This window comes from Tribolium madens, unplaced genomic scaffold, assembly GCF_015345945.1.
Source record: "Tribolium madens isolate multiple individuals breed KSU strain unplaced genomic scaffold, Tmad_KSU_1.1 Scaffold_19;HRSCAF=116;Tcas5.2_LG9, whole genome shotgun sequence".
NCBI classification, from domain to species: Eukaryota; Metazoa; Arthropoda; class Insecta; order Coleoptera; family Tenebrionidae; genus Tribolium; species Tribolium madens.
Window position 1 is genome coordinate 12,090,558 of NW_025400983.1, and position 15,976 is coordinate 12,106,533.

Consider the following 15,976-nt stretch of genomic DNA (forward strand, 5'->3'; position numbering starts at 1 on the left):
CACTTTCTTTGTAAATTTGTAACAAAAATGACATTTTAAATTTTATTTTCATTCTCCAAGTTATTATACGCTATTTAGACATAATACAGTAGAAGTAGACACACCCATGGGAGTTGTAAACGATATAACATAATGTGTTTCTCTTGAGAATATAATTTACCTTTCACGTGACTTGATACATTCTATTTACCAAATTGTATAAGCGTTCAATATTTTCTAAAACAGTAAAACACATTTTTTCGAACGGTATTTCAAATAAAAATATCTTCTGCATCCGACAATAAGGTAATAGTGCGTATTATATTACAAGGCAATATTTTCGTGTTTTTTTCCAACATTAAACACCATTATTTTGTGCACAAATCAGTTTTATTTTACTTGAAAAATTCGGTATCGTACGCCGCCATATCTTCTTTTTTATTGTAACATTTAACCTTCTTTTACGCTCTACACAGTTTCGGGAAAAAAATGATGAACCACAAACCGGATGATAAGCCGACACTAAAACAAAATGAAAATGTATTGGTTCCATCTTCTCGAGAAAAAAGCCAATGCAGGGATATAAATGTCGAAATAAAAGAGTTGTTGAAACGTTGTTTTAACAAATTTTAGAAAAAAATCCGAAACACCCGAGAGGCAATTTGTGCGTTTTAGGACAATTAGGTTGGGTTGAAAGGGCCCGTTTGTGGTTCCTAGGAGTAAATCATTCAATCTTAATAGTTGTTATTGTACTATTAATCCTGCATTCTCTCGGCTCTAAATGGTTTTATGTATATTAGGGGTGATTTATAGACGGACGCAGCATATGTGGAGGCTGAGGCCTCCGATACATAATCTGCTGATGTACAGAGTGATATTTCCCTGAATATAAAATTTGAATGAAAATGTAAATGCGCTTTCGATTCCATTAGCGCTGGATGGTAGACCACGTAATAAAGCCCCTGCGCATTTAAAATTGTAAGTATTTTTTAAATTAGAACAGACGCTCTTTGATTTAGGGAGGACGTATTGTGACGTCGCATTAATTTGGGGAATTTACATAAATTCAAACTGTAAGCCGTTCCGTCAATTAACTATCCCAAGAACACAACCACAGCTAAAAACCTCGTTTCCTGAAATACCCTAAATATTATACATGTTTCACGATCATTGGCAACAGGTGCTTGAAGCCACACACGAATCTACAACTCAGGTTAAGGACTTGAAAGGGAACAAACATATTTGCTTTATATTTAACAAATTTATTTGAAGATTTTTTCAGGAAATTGGTGCTTTAGGAGGAATGAAATAATTCATGTAAAAATTAAAAACACCACCAATTTTGTATGGAAATGAATTTACGCTCACTGAAAAGGGTACAACTTTTTTAATATACAACCGAGGTTTCGGCCATATACTTACATGTTAACTTTTGTTCGCGTATAAATTTACATTTACATTTAAATTAAAAGGCAAGTTAAACATATCCCTATGCAGAATTTAATGAATAATGAAAATATATGTACAACCTAAGCCTTGGGGATTAATAAAATAACACGAAAAAAGAAATATCACACGGGACGAAAACCATAAAATAGGGCTAGTGTGGTGCACTTTAAAGTTGGTTGATAGCGATAATTAGGTAGTTTATTGATTTTTTCCTTATTTTAAATATTCAGTATCTATATCCCGAGTGCATGCCAAATATGCATGAATGGCATGCAAGAGGGATATATCGAGGACTATTTACCAAAGAAAAAGAAAAATTCGTAGGAATTTTAGAATGCAAAATAGTAAAAAAACAAAAATAATTACTTTTGGATGAATTACGATAAAAAAATCCAAATTGTACTTTTAATGACAACTATAACTATTATTATTGTTCACATGGGTCAATTAATGTGTTTTTATAATTATTAGCCTTAATGTTTTGAAAATGTTTAAAATATTCACTGTATGTATGTACACCCTATAAATTTAAATCGCACTCGTTGACTTGGAATATTAGGAATTGCTGTAAAAATTTTATTTGATTGAAAATGAAGCCACAACTCGATTTCTGTGAAAAATGTCACCAAAATCACATAAAATCCTTTACTGTTGATAAATAGTAAACAACACTTAACTTCTACATTAATTAATAAAATTAGTAAATAAAACAATAAATTAATTATTTTGTGAAATAGTGACTTTGGACATCAAAACCATGAATTTTTAATTTTAAAGAATCGTTTCAAATATTATTTTATTCCTTTGAAAACAAGTCAAATGCGATAAGTGATTACTCATAGTCAAAATTCTTAATAATTTGAGCAAACGATTTATCAATTTTCGTCAACTCTCCATCGACCTATCCCAATACCGGAAAACCGACAACTGCCGACCATCGGCTCCATCCCATCTGAAAACGGTCGAACGTGTCCGTTCGAGAGCCGAGTTTGTGTCATTACTAATGAAGTACTGTGTACGAGTGCACATACCCGGATATTTTCATGGTGCATCATATTCGTTCGTTGTTGGTTATTTCTGTAATAGGCAAATATAATAGGAGAAAATCAGTCACCAATAGATGGTACTGACCATCAATGTTTTCCCCATTTGAATAGTTTGCCGTTGATCTGCTAGATGTCTCCTTTACTAATTTTGGCGCGTAGCTTAGACGACGGCGCGGCGGGATTTTGACGAAATTTTGTGACAATTTAAAAGTTACCTAACGTTTTTTAAAAGCATTTTAAAATAATAATGCCAAAAGTAGAAATTTCTATTTTAGAAATTTTTCAATATGTAGGTGCTCGCGACAGGCCTCTTAAAGAAGGCGAAGCGGTTTTTAAAGCAGGGCATATCATTTTGTGTGGAGTGAAAAACAGTGATACTAAAACTATTGTAAGCCTCTGCTTACAAACTAGTGCATTAAATTCACCCCCGCATGAAATAAATGTAAATATAAGTGAAAGTGATGTGTGTAAGTGGAAGTGTGTGTGTAGCTGTAAAGCTGGACAGTCGGGTTTTTGTAAACATGTTGTAGCAACTTTAATATATATAAATAGGTAAAATAACATTATACAATTAATAAAATTTAAATATACATGTAGGAATGAAGACTTAGAACTAGTTAGTTGTACCGATTTGACACAGGCATGGGGAAAAGAAAAAAAAGGAGTTGCGGGGATGTACGAAAAAACTAGAATAAATGAGTTTTGGTGTCATAAACCAACGACAATGAAATGGACATCGCATCCTCAGATAGAGAAACGCAGTTTTGACCGATTTGTTCTTTGTAAGTAACTAATAGTTCCCATGTACCTAACATTAGATATAAACGAATGTACTTAGATCCATCCTCACTTTTAGGTAATCCTTCATCTGCAATTTCTAAGTTTTTAGAAAGAACTACTAAGAGAGTAAAAAGTTGTTCAGAACCAGATAAATAAACTCAGGTATTTGTTATTAATACTTACTTTCAAATAATATAATTCATAAAACTCATACAATTTATTAATTATGTTTTTTTTTATTTTGTTATTTGTTTTAGGAACATAGAAAAAAGAATCACAGAAGAATATATAACAAATATAATCAAAAATGCAAATTGTTCTACATTTTTAGGTAATATTGAATGTGAAATATCAAAATTAAATTTAAATCAATGCTGTTTACAAATAATTAAAAATCTCGGAAATTCTAATCAAGTGAAAATTGCTAATGAATATAGTTAAAGATCTGTTGCTTGGAAAGAAGAAATAAGTTAAGAGTAACAGGTTTGTTGTACTAGATACATTAAGCATTTTAAATTACTTTTAAAATGTGTTTTAGGTTCAAGATGTTATTCTATAATATGTATACTTATGCAAAGGACGACTGGGAACAAAAATCCCTCAATTATTTCTTTCTCAAAGAGTTTATGTCAAAATACACTGAATATGGAATTATTAATGAACCAAATGCATTAGAATGTTACAGAAAAACTACCAAACATAAAATCGTAACTCCTGGTCTCATAGTATGCAAAAATTTCCCTTGGCTAGCGTACTCACCTGATGGGATTCTTATAATTGATGGAAAACCAAGTATTTTATTAGAAATTAAGTGTCCTTATTCAGGTTTACTTAAATTTTATTTTTTTAATTACATCACCTATTATTGTCTTTAGGCAATGAAGTGGAAAGAAAAGATTTAGTGAACATGTGCGATTACCTGATTTTAAATGAAAACACTGCCTTGACTTTAAGGAAAAAACACAGAATTTACAGCCAAATACAGTTTGGAATGGCTTTACTAAATGTAAATGAAACACATTTAGTAATTTATTCAAAATTTTCAAACTCATTTTTACAAATTCTGGTAAATTTTGACGAGTTATATGCCAAAAATCTTTTAGAAACTGTTACTAATAGATTTTTAGGTAATATGTTACATTTTTTTTTGTTTAAATAAATGAATGCAAATTAGAAAAGTTTTTAATAATCTTCAGAAAAATGTTCAATTACTACAAATTTGTCATCAGCCATTATTGGGGGAGATAAGTTTACGAGACATGCAACTTCTTTAACTATGTCGTCTGTGTAGGGTACCAAATACCAAGAAAGTTGATATTGTAAAATATGGAACATTTTCATTCTTTCTATTGATCTCTCAACATGTACTCGAGCCCTTGCAATATCAGCAGTTTTTTCCGCATCTAATTTTGAAAATTGGCTTTTTTTTCTTAAAAAAGGTGGTCTTATTAATTTTAAAAAATTTTCTTCACATTCTTTTTCAATAAGCACGCCTTTATCAACCATAATTCCGTCATGGGGATCAAACTTATCTATTAGTTTTTCTTTATTAAAGATTGCCTTATCACTAGTACGTCCACCGTATCCAGAACTCACAAATGAAATTAGCCCAGAAGGTGTTATTGCTATCAGATATTTTAATGTATGGGTGCTTTTATAATGAGAATACGTTAGTATTCTGCATTTTAAGCACTTGCATCGGTCTACTTTTATTTCAGTACAATCTATAACTGCTCTTGTATTACTATATTTCTCAAAACATTTTGGCAGATTTGCTATTATCTCTTCCTTTGTAGGCCAGTATATTAGAGGCTTCATTGATACTGACAACAGTGACAAAATCGAGTAAAAGTATCTGCTTACAGATGACGTAGATAAATTAAAAAGGATAGCCAGGCACGTATATGGTAAATTTAGTCGAATTTTTACAAGTACAATAATCACTTTTAACATTAAATCTTTCACTTTTTTGTTATTAAAATTAGCTACTTCTTCAGCACTTTCAACAACAGCTCTTAAAATGGGAATACTGATACCTGTAAACGCTTTTAATTTTTCATCATTGTTTACTAAAAAGTTTTCAAAACCAAAATCCGTTTGGGTGCTTTTGTCACTTTTTTCATTAATATCAATAAAACAATCAATCTCCATTTTTTCAATTTTGTCAGTAGATAAAGGCGGTATTGAGAAATTATTTAAATGATTAAAATTTGTTTCCAGATTTGAAGTGGTATTGGAACTGCTTGAGGTAGTAGTCGAGGTAATAGTTGAGGTAACAGTGGAGGTAGTAGTCGAAGTAATAGTTAAGGTAGTAGTTAAGGTCGTAGTCGAGATAACTGTCGAGGAAGTAGAGTAACTTTCTTCTGAATTGAATTTTTGGCATCTTTTTTGGACGGATAATAAAGAACTGGAAATAAATTATTTGCTTATCTTCTTGTTTTTGTTAGGATTAAGTGTTTCTTACGTTTTTTTGTTAGAATTGATGTTAGTATTTGATGGTAAATTTTTTGAAGGAAATGCCGTTTTTTTAATCTTCGTACTTTAACACTGTCGTCTTTCGCTGTATAAAATTAAATAAAGTTAAGAAATTGTATTTACTACCTAGTACATTACATGAAGGTATAAAATCATTTAATGCAAAATGATCGCTGCAAACGTTTTGGTATTTTGTGACTTTTTTAATTTTTAAAAGTTTTTGCCACTTTTTACACAATTCGGGTCTCTTTAGGGGAAAGTAATGCATGGAAATAGGCCCTCCCACATAGTTTTTACAATGAGGGACAGAGCAAAAACGCTTGCAAGTACTCATATTTCCATTGATTGTCAAATTGACAAAAATGAAAAACTGATATTGTCAAAATTTGTTTTCCCCATTTGGATAGTTCCAAGCCGGACACCAGAGGTCAGCTACTTTGCTGATTTTCTCCTATAATTGGTTGAAATTTTCTGAAGGAATAAAACGAGTAGTCAAAAATTGTCGATTATTTTATGAATGATCATTCGTTTTATGAACACCATGAGTGCGCCGCACGACTGGTGTTCGCAAGCGTAATGACATGTATAAAAATATTAATTAATTACGAATTGTATTCAACAGACTATTCAATAAACCAAATGGCAAATTTGAGTTACACATGATTTTATTTTCATCGCACCCGGTAAATAATCAAGTTAGTTCAAAATATTCACTGCAACCACTCGTGGAATATTCAGTTATGGTTTTCGAGTGGATATTCGCTTGAATTTGCTGTTACTAGAATACGAAAGTAAATATCTGCTATTTTATTGGTTAATATTTAAAAAAGAGAGGTAAATTAAATAGTCAGTAGTTAGTTATACTCAATAATATTCAAGGATGGCATGCAAAAGGGATATATCAAATCCGAAGAAAATTTCGTAGGAGTTTTACGATAGGAATAATAAAAAACACAAATAATTATTTTTAGATGAATTATAATCAAAAAATCGATTTTGTACTTTTAATAATAACTGTAACCATGAATTTTTAGATGCTACTTGTAAGTTACATCAATAATTGCATTTTGGACAAATGTTTTCAAAATGTCAAAAATATTCATATTTGCCCGTTTGTAGGTAATTTCTGTAATATGATTGGTTGGAGTTTTCAAAGGGAAATAGTCGTCAATATTTCATTACAATCTTTGCCTACTGCGTTGCAGATTTAATATGAAATTCTTTGCCGAAACGCAGTGTTAAATAAAATACATTTTTGAACACAATTCTTTTAGCAATAAAATCGTTGACTTTTTCTTCTCTAAGGGGCAGTTATTTTTAATCAATGTATTTTCAATCCAGGTGATTGCAATCGAATTTGTTGACAGATCATTCATGTTGATACCTTAATTATACAATCATAGTAAGTGAACTAAATAGACCATCTGAGTGTCATCGATGTCAATATAATTAACGAAGGTAATTGATTGTTTGCTTTGTTATGTTTCATGTCAAGTTGCGTAACAAAGCATCTGATCATTCTCTAACTTGGTGTAAATTACTTAATGGATTTTTTATCTATAGTTGTGTGAAACTTGAAAAAGTGTTTCATTTTCGTATCATTGTCAAAGCAAGCAAAACCGAGAAAAGATCAAGTCGGTGCTCGTGTGAAAGCAGCGTTGTTCAAGTGGCCCAATGAATATTGCATTGATGAAACACTCCACCAAAGAGGACACAAATTGAATTCATGAGAGACGGATTTCAACAAAATTGTGTTATCCATGAAGTTCTCTGTACCGATAAATAACTACTTTTTATTTAATTGGTGGTAAACAAGACAAATTAGGCCGACATGTTGAAATTTGAATAGAAGAGAATTTGGTAATTTTCTTAAGGGGCCAACAAAATTATTACTGTTGTTAAGTGAATTATCGCGGTCTCATTCGGGGCCGGATTGTGGTATAAACTGTAGAAAATTACCATATTATTCATTTACCCCTACGTCCTTTGTCAAAGAAACTTAATCCCGAATAAAACACCCTAAAAGGAACAATCCTAAACCTCGATAAAAACCAAGGACTCTTAAATAATTACACCGTTTTTCTACAACAAACAACTCTAGATCGGCGACCAAATTAAAATAAATGTCTTTTCTAATTTTACCAACTTCTTTCAAGTTTTAATTAGTCTCCTAATTCGGTTTCGTCGAAATGAAATTTTCTGCCACAGAATTAAATTTAAGAGGATTTTTTTCGAAAGGTTAAGCAGGCCAATAGAGCTGAATATTCTGACGTTCAAACCCTTGTTTGCCAACATAACGAGATAGAGGCGTAAAAAATTCAATTAAAATTAATGCTGATCTATTATCAACAAAACTAGAGCAAAGTTTGACAGTTTTCTCGTTCAAGGGCTAGTTAGATTAAACACGAGCTCTTGTTTATGTAATACCCACTTGGTTGTTTTAGGTAAGCTCGAATATTGCATATATGAAGCACTGAAAGGCAACATAATTGCAAATTGTTTATCGTTGTCTGGAGTTGGGTATAAAGAGCGAATATGGCGCAATAACTGGAAAAGCCATCATAAATCACAGCTAGTCAAATTTAAAGCGTTATCTTGTATCGGCCAGCGTCGACTAAAATCAAAGTAAAAGTAAGTAAAAATCATATTTGACATAGACATAACGATGATTTTGCATCGGTGAAAGTAGCCACTGGCAGATTAAATTGTCGAGCATTTGAACTGAGAAGCAGTTTTCCGAATAAATAAATATAAATATGCATTTACATGCGCCAAAAGATAAAAATTGATGCGGTGCTGTCATGGTGAAGCAATTTTGATGAATATGTACAAAAAAATAAATCGAGATACAGCCGGGCGATAATAAAATCAAGGCTTGATAAGTGACGTATCGCGGTTAGAGGTATTAAATGTTACAGGGGAATAAAAAAGGTCCTACGATATATTAATGATAAATCAGAGTCGTACCTACGACAAACTTTATTATTACACAGGGTTGAGGGACATTGAGTACAATTTCGTGCTTATTGCCCCACATCAAATAGCCAATATTCTATTATTAATAATTGATCGGCGTGAAGACCGGATATTGGAAATTACCCAGCAGCCAATAGCGTGTGATTCCGAATTATGTAAATTCAGATGAAGAAACAGAGAGCTACATAATTAACCTTTTTTTGTCGGAAAATTACCGACAAAAATTCAACTTATGCTAATTTTTGTAACAACCAAATACGCATTCAGTACTAATTGGCGTTATACAACGGCGGGCGGCGAGACCTTTAACATGCAAATTCTTTTCGAGTTGAGAGAGGAGCGAGAAGTCAAACAAAGACATTTTTACTAAAAGTTCTTTTCGGAAAAAATCCTGATGAGTGTTGGATTTTGTTACAGGTCAAGGAAGCGATTCTAAATAATGTATTTTACTTATTTACACAAAATTCAAATTTGATAAATCTAGCAAAACACATTTCATTATTAAAAATGTAAGCAAATATTGTGATACATTGTCAAAATTTCGTTAAGAAAAGCTTTTGTAAGGAACTGTTTTGTGTTATATTTAGTCCTTTTATGTCGAGTATTTTTTCTAAAAAAAAATATCAGATTACATTTTATTGTCACAGACAAAGAATGTCTATTTAGATAATTTTTTTTCTAGAGATATCAGGAAAAATGCATTATTATAAGTTACGAGTATTTTATTTATTTGTAAAAAAGACCAACACATCTATTTTTGTACTAATATATTCTCACTCTTTATTTTGTTAGAAATTCTAAAATATTCTGATCTTTAAAATAAATGTTGCTTTTCTGTTTTCACAAATTCAAAAACTTCCAGTATATTACAGAAATGAAAACTTCATAATTTTTGAATAATTTTGAACGTTTAACATTTTTTGTGCTTTTTGTAATTAAAAAAATGTGTTCCGAAACCGTATTGTATGATGTTTTTTTGAATTGGATAATTAGAGTGGCTAGACGAGTATAAATCAGCAGTCAAATTTTAAATTTGAAATATTACATTTAGATGATCATTTGGTCATTTGTCACAGAATTTTATAAATACCGGAAAAATATTCGTTTAAAACCTCTATAGTGAATAATTGCGTTCTTGTTTTGCCTTTTATACCCATCATGATGTTGCCATTAATTGCAATTGTCTGAATAAAACTTTTCTCGTAAAGTCCATCAAAAATTTCAACAATTGATCATCGTGCAATCGACAGCTTGTACGTTTAAAATCAAAAGCAATACTGAGGCGGAAAAATCGGTTTAAGGGTTTTCCGGTTGCAATAAATTTTACAACCTTGAATCAGAAATAAAGGGTTTTACAGTCGTGTGTTACTCTTTTGCATTTTAGTCTGGTGATGGAGTTAAAAACTGTTTAAACTCGTTATCACGATAAATGAGTGCCCTAGAGACAAAATTTTCAAATTCAAATTCTTTTAACGGATTTCTGCCAAATGGACTGTGGCTAAATAAAAAAAAAAACAAAAATATTCCATTAGGCAGATTACATGATATTTAACATGTTTACATTCATTTTATGATTTTTTTTCTTAATTCATTTTTATGATGGAGGTTTTATCCAAATAATATTTGCAAAATTTAAACATAGCGGTGATTTATTCGAATTTGGGTTTATTTAATATTTGCATTTGCTTGAATGAAAAAATAATTAGACACTTTAATTGAAAATTTATTTCCATAATTCTGTAGGAAGAGTATTGGAGAAACGTATAGAAAAGTTTACGGCATTAATATTTATGTTAAAAAGAGCGTTTGTTAAAGAGAGACTCGCTCTTAAATGAATAATTTGCCTTTTGTTCCGTTTATACGACAATTGGTATTTTAATGATGGATGTTTTTTTCAAACAAAAGATCCAGTTTTAATTGCTTGCTGGAATGGGAATTAAAATGCAAATTTGTTTGTATTACTTTATTGTTTACACGGAGAAGTTGGAGTAAGAAAGTTAAATCCACGTTGGAGCTATCGTTTAAAAAACTCCGGTATATAAAAATCATCCCGAGTTTTGTTTGCTTGAGGACGGTATAATCAGAAATCTGTAATTTCGAAGTTTTAAAACTCGATTTGCATTGCGAAAATGAAGCCTCGAATCAAGCGTCATGCAAATTTAATTTCAGGGAATGTAACCGATATAAAATCCCCGTCTTTACTTCTCATTTGTCTTAACCCAATTATTGCAATATCGTCTTATTTCGTTTCAGTTTGAAAAGGCTAATGCCATTAAGACCGTTCGGATGAATTTCGATCGCACTTCTTTTATGAGAGTCACACAATAAACGGATTGATTTATTCAAATCGAATCGAAGAGCCAGTTTATGCGTGTTAAACTTTCCAATTATATTAAGTCGAACGACCGGAATTAGCCAGACAGTCAAGTATGCACGTGAGGGCTTCACCGGTGACTGCTTTCGATCGTCGTTGTAACTACACATTACGATTTGCATAATGCTTTAATTGTCGGAGATATTCGAGCCTTGTGGATGCTTCTAAGTGGAGGAACGCTCTATCATATATGCTAATTCCGGTACGATTTCCGGTCTTGTCTGATAATAACGACGCCGGATCCGCGTCGACACATGCGAACACAACTGGATTAACCATTAACTTACATATGTTAGATCTCGACGGTGTAATTGAAGCTTAACAGGATCTTCTTCCTGGAGAAACTAATACAGATGTAACAAATGAAGTTAGACTTAATAATGATCGCATTATTTTGAAGAGCGTCACCGAATGAAAATGCAATGAACGACTGTAATGTACAGACAGTTGATTTGAAAATGACGTATTCATAAAACAAACCCTGGGCTTGCTGTCGTCATCTTCGCATTGTAAAGTTGAAAAGTCTTTAAGAACATTAGCAACGAAATGTGAAGTTTCGTATTCACAAGAATTTTAATATTTTATTATACAGGGTGCCCATTTTATCTGTTCCCGCCTGAAAGAGCAAAAATAGGCAACATATTTTACATTTTATAAATTATTTTGTGTAAAGTATTAACTATTCTAAATTGAATAATCATAGTCGGTGCTTGACTATCGAAATCTTCAAAAATTAAATTCAAAATTCAAATGTATAATAATGGGAACAACAGCAAGAAATCAACAAATTATTGTATTATTGGTTGCTTATTTATGAAATTTAAAGAGGGAACAGATAAAATGGGCACCCTGTAATTATTAATTGTTAGCTGCACATTGTTTTAAAGATAAAAGAATATGTAAACAAATACCTTAGAAATGTTATTGAATAATTCATGAAATAAAAATTATTCGCTTGATCCAACATTTACCTTTTTTTCTAATAATTTAAAATATACGATAGAAAATTCGACTTTTCACAAATATTCTTTCCACAAAGTAAACTAAAATGATTCATCTCTTTTTTTCAGATTTACCAAAAATATTAAAAAATGATTCAAATTTATATAGGCTGTTTCGGCTAAACCCCACAATAAAAGTATTGGAAGTTCTAACAATGATATTTACCTAAAGTATGGTTTATGGCTACAATCGGTTAGATCTTGCTCAATGAAAATATTTTCAAGATGCCGACATTTTTGGTTACGTCGGAATAGGGTATTATCGTTATTTAAAAATCTGGTGTGAACATCACACGACTTTCCTTATCCTACTTATTTGTAAAACATCCTAATAACGACAATAATTTAGTGTAACCTTTGCGTTAGTGCCACCTGCCAAATTACATGTGAAATAGATCATAGTTGTCGCGGGTTCAAGTCTGGGGTGCAATTTTTTTTAGTTGGGTACCCATTATTATTTTTATTTTATCACATTTTACTGTTTAATGAGGTATATTGTATGATTATGGTGCGCCAGAACTCGCGCCCCAGAGAAAAATGTAAGGTAAGATATCAGGAATATGAAAAAAATCTTAAAAAAATTCTATTTATAAAAATTTTGAAGTTATACATGTGCATGAAGTAAGTTGTAGAATTGTAAATGCATCTTTAATTTAAAGTCCAATTCACACAAATAGTGTCATTAATGTTATTCAGAACAAATTTAATCACATAATGACATAAAATTTTATGTTTGTCACCCTATGTTAATTACGTTGTTAGCTTTAGTTATTTTTTTGCTACCTCAAAAATTGGGGTACACATTTTTAGGGAGTATTGAAGTCAGGATTGTTTGAATTTTCGCATGGTGGCCAACTTAAAATAATCCCTGAAAACGACTAAGTACTTCGATGCACATTAATATGAAAACGACTATATGAGAGTTTAAATTTTGCACTTTGACTCTATTTTTGTTGGAAGGAAACAAGGAAACTGTATCCTAAATTGTAACTCTGTTTAATGTTGTTTGTGGCTTTTATTGTCAAAATTTTTGTACCTTTACTAAATAATTATAAAAAAACATATACAAGATCATCAGTATCATGAAATAGACATAAAAAAAATTCAAATGCCAAAAAAAAACGTCAAAATTTTTTTAAACATTTTTTTCATGTTCCTGGTATCTTATCTTACTTGAAATTTTTGTCTGAGGCGCGAGTTCTGGCACACGCATTTTCATAATGCGTTTTTAATTGTGGTTGTTACATTTTTTTTTTCAAATATACCTAATATTGTATATTACAATAAAGCACAACTTATTAATTTAATACAGTAATTCCAGTTTTTAGTTTCTTGATTCTATCGATTAAACTACAGTTTGTCAGGTGAATTTGGAAGAAACAGTTTATTCAAATTCCACCATTACTTCTGATTTGTTAAACTTTAAAACTCAGTCGTCTCGACACCACACCTTGTTTTCATTAGAATCTTGCCGGTATATTAAGTTTTAAAATAAATTCATGACGCCTGTACCGTGCTTGAATAATTTAAGTAATGCACAATCTCGCAAAGCTGTAAATATTAAGAATAAACCCTCGAGCAGCAACAGTCTCTCGTTTTTCAAACGATATGTTTTCATTTACGGTTTCAAAGGGATATAAACTTGGAAAAATCAAGATTTATCTTTTATGATCTTTGCAAAATTTATGGGGTAAAGGTGTTAACAGAAATTATAGTTGGGTACATTGTTAGAGTTATTGCACAAGCAACCATATTATAATTTATTGCAATGCAACAATAGTAGATGTTCAATTGTAGAATTCTAACAGGTATTCAATTATCAAGAGGTTGCAACGTCAAAGCACTCGAAAAATGTTGATGGAAGCTGAGTTGCTGCTTCCGAGTCAATAAATCGGAGTTGATATTTGACCTTTTCTAGCGTTAAGTGTCCCTTTTTGGGAGACGATTTGTCCGGATTATTTTACAATCAAATCTTTTAGTATAGGTGAACGGGCTGAAAAATTTAACATTGTGGCAGTGGTCCAATTTCGACTAAAAGTCAGCCGAACAACGCAAACGAAATCTTGTTTCATCAAGAATTTATATTTATTCCGAAATCAAGCTGGTCTTTCGGTTCCGGTGAACCAAATTAAATTTTAAGTGAGTGTAAAGCCATCTCTTTGTCCCAAACGTCTCAGTTGTAATAATTGGCTACTATTCACGCAACGATGACGGTTAACTCATTCATTACAATGGAAATCGGCGAGTCGGAAAAACCCCAAAAATTTGTGAGTTCTTCGGGAATCAATTAATAGGGAAGGTGAGATGTAACAATTTTAATTTTGAAGGCGAGATTCCAATCAATTCGAAAAGTTTCAAGAGTAAAGAGAGATTCGTTGCGCGATAAGACCTGGTTTGGAGCTTCAAAGTAAACTTTCTAACAATCAGCAAGCTTAAAACCTTGGTAAACCGGAATTTTGGATTATTTTATTAGCAGCAGAGACTATATTTAACAATTTAAAACACAATTGTTACCAGAAAAATTTCATCCCAACCGGAATAATCCGGTATGTGGAATATGTATTATCTATGTTACATATCTGAATGAACGTAACTGGAAATAAGAGTTTGTTTGACTGGGTTTGTGACAATTTGTCACAAAAGGACTTGTTCTAATCGTGTTAAAAATAAAAAAAATGCAAAATGCTTTCCTTGTCACATTTGCGAGATTTCGTATTAAAGCAACCGTTATCCTTATCTCATTGTCCTGATATCTCATGGCGAGTGCAGGAATTTTACCATTACATTATCAAAAAAAAAGCAGAAACGCTTTGTTACATAAAATTTAAGGAAAGTATTGTATTTAGTTTGGCAAAAATAAAATACAAGTAAGTTAAAACACAATATTTTCTATATTTTGCTGAATAAATCGTTGAAAACAATCTAAACTTTACGAATTTTGATGAACATTTATTTTAATTGAAAGTTTTAGATTTCGTTACAGCGTAAGAATCTCGCGTTTTGTAAATAATTGTGCTAAAATCTAATATAGTTTGATATTAAATATTTGACAATGAAAAATCGGTCTTTGTCATAAAGTTGAAACGAAATCGTGTTAAGAATCGTGTCAAATTCGATGGTGGTTGGTTAAGTAAGAATGTTCCATGCCGGGATTACCGTTCCGGAAGGTTTGTTCCTACGCCAGGATAATCCTGTAATAATTGGACAGAGGCTCTGCACTTCTGGACAGGCTTTCCGTTTTGGTGTTTTGCCAAAAGGATTTAAACCTTTGCGAACACTTAAAACCTTTTTGAAGCAATAATTCTATTTCGCGTATATCCATGAAAATTGTATTAAAATTCCATTTCCTACTTGTTTAAGACATTATACGAGACGTAAGCTCTTTTCAACTTTGAATTCTACCAAATCTCATAAAGCTTAAACTTATACCTCCTTACTGCAAACTTAGGCAAACTTATAAGCTATCTTTTACTTTGTCGACCGATATTGAATCCTGCTTTCATGAATCGCAAATAAATTGATTATCAAATGCAAATCATCAACTTGGGAAACAATTTTAATCACACATGAGACAGCAAAGTAAACAGCAAAAAATTTCAAAGCAAATCGGACGTTCTTAGGAAAGTATACAAAATATAAATAAATAAAGTAATAAAGCTAAATTGAAGTTTTAGCAAATAGCCGCTTAAGTTTTCCCAGTAATATAGCGCGAAAAATGACACACTAATCGTAAAAAAATTCATATATGTACTCGTACTTTACAGTTATTAAACATTGTCTGCATTACCTATATGCAATACGACCCTAAATGTCCTTTTATATTAACAGTGAAAAGCAAATTAGATGGAGGAATGGTCGATCCAAGCTCCAATTGAATTTTACAGTGCATGAAAATA

General features: G+C 31.4%; 2 protein-coding genes and 1 long non-coding RNA gene across 4 annotated transcripts in view; 1 reads left to right on the forward strand and 2 right to left on the reverse strand.

The window, feature by feature from the left end:
* LOC123008869 (5-hydroxytryptamine receptor-like) overlaps window positions 1-15,976 on the reverse strand; it is a 145,106-nt gene that overhangs the window by 8,316 nt on the left and 120,814 nt on the right. The gene's annotated exons all lie outside the window — the stretch shown is intronic.
* Window positions 3,513-4,426, forward strand: LOC123008888. Its single transcript, XR_006412988.1, has 3 exons — window positions 3,513-3,737; window positions 3,793-4,079; window positions 4,130-4,426. It is a non-coding gene; the product is annotated as an uncharacterized LOC123008888 (long non-coding RNA).
* LOC123008880 lies at window positions 4,423-5,962 on the reverse strand. Its single transcript, XM_044404924.1, has 3 exons — window positions 5,868-5,962; window positions 5,719-5,814; window positions 4,423-5,661 (listed from the first exon to the last, which is right to left on the reverse strand). The coding sequence occupies exon 3, from the start codon at window positions 5,403-5,405 to the stop codon at window positions 4,437-4,439; it is 969 nt and encodes a 322-aa protein (XP_044260859.1). The 5' UTR covers window positions 5,406-5,661; window positions 5,719-5,814; window positions 5,868-5,962; the 3' UTR covers window positions 4,423-4,436.

What these genes read in the sequence shown, in the direction of transcription:
- LOC123008880 (XM_044404924.1), bottom strand. Translation starts at nt 5,405, where the DNA reads ATGGAGATTGATTGTTTTATTGATATTAATGAAAAAAGTGACAAAAGC.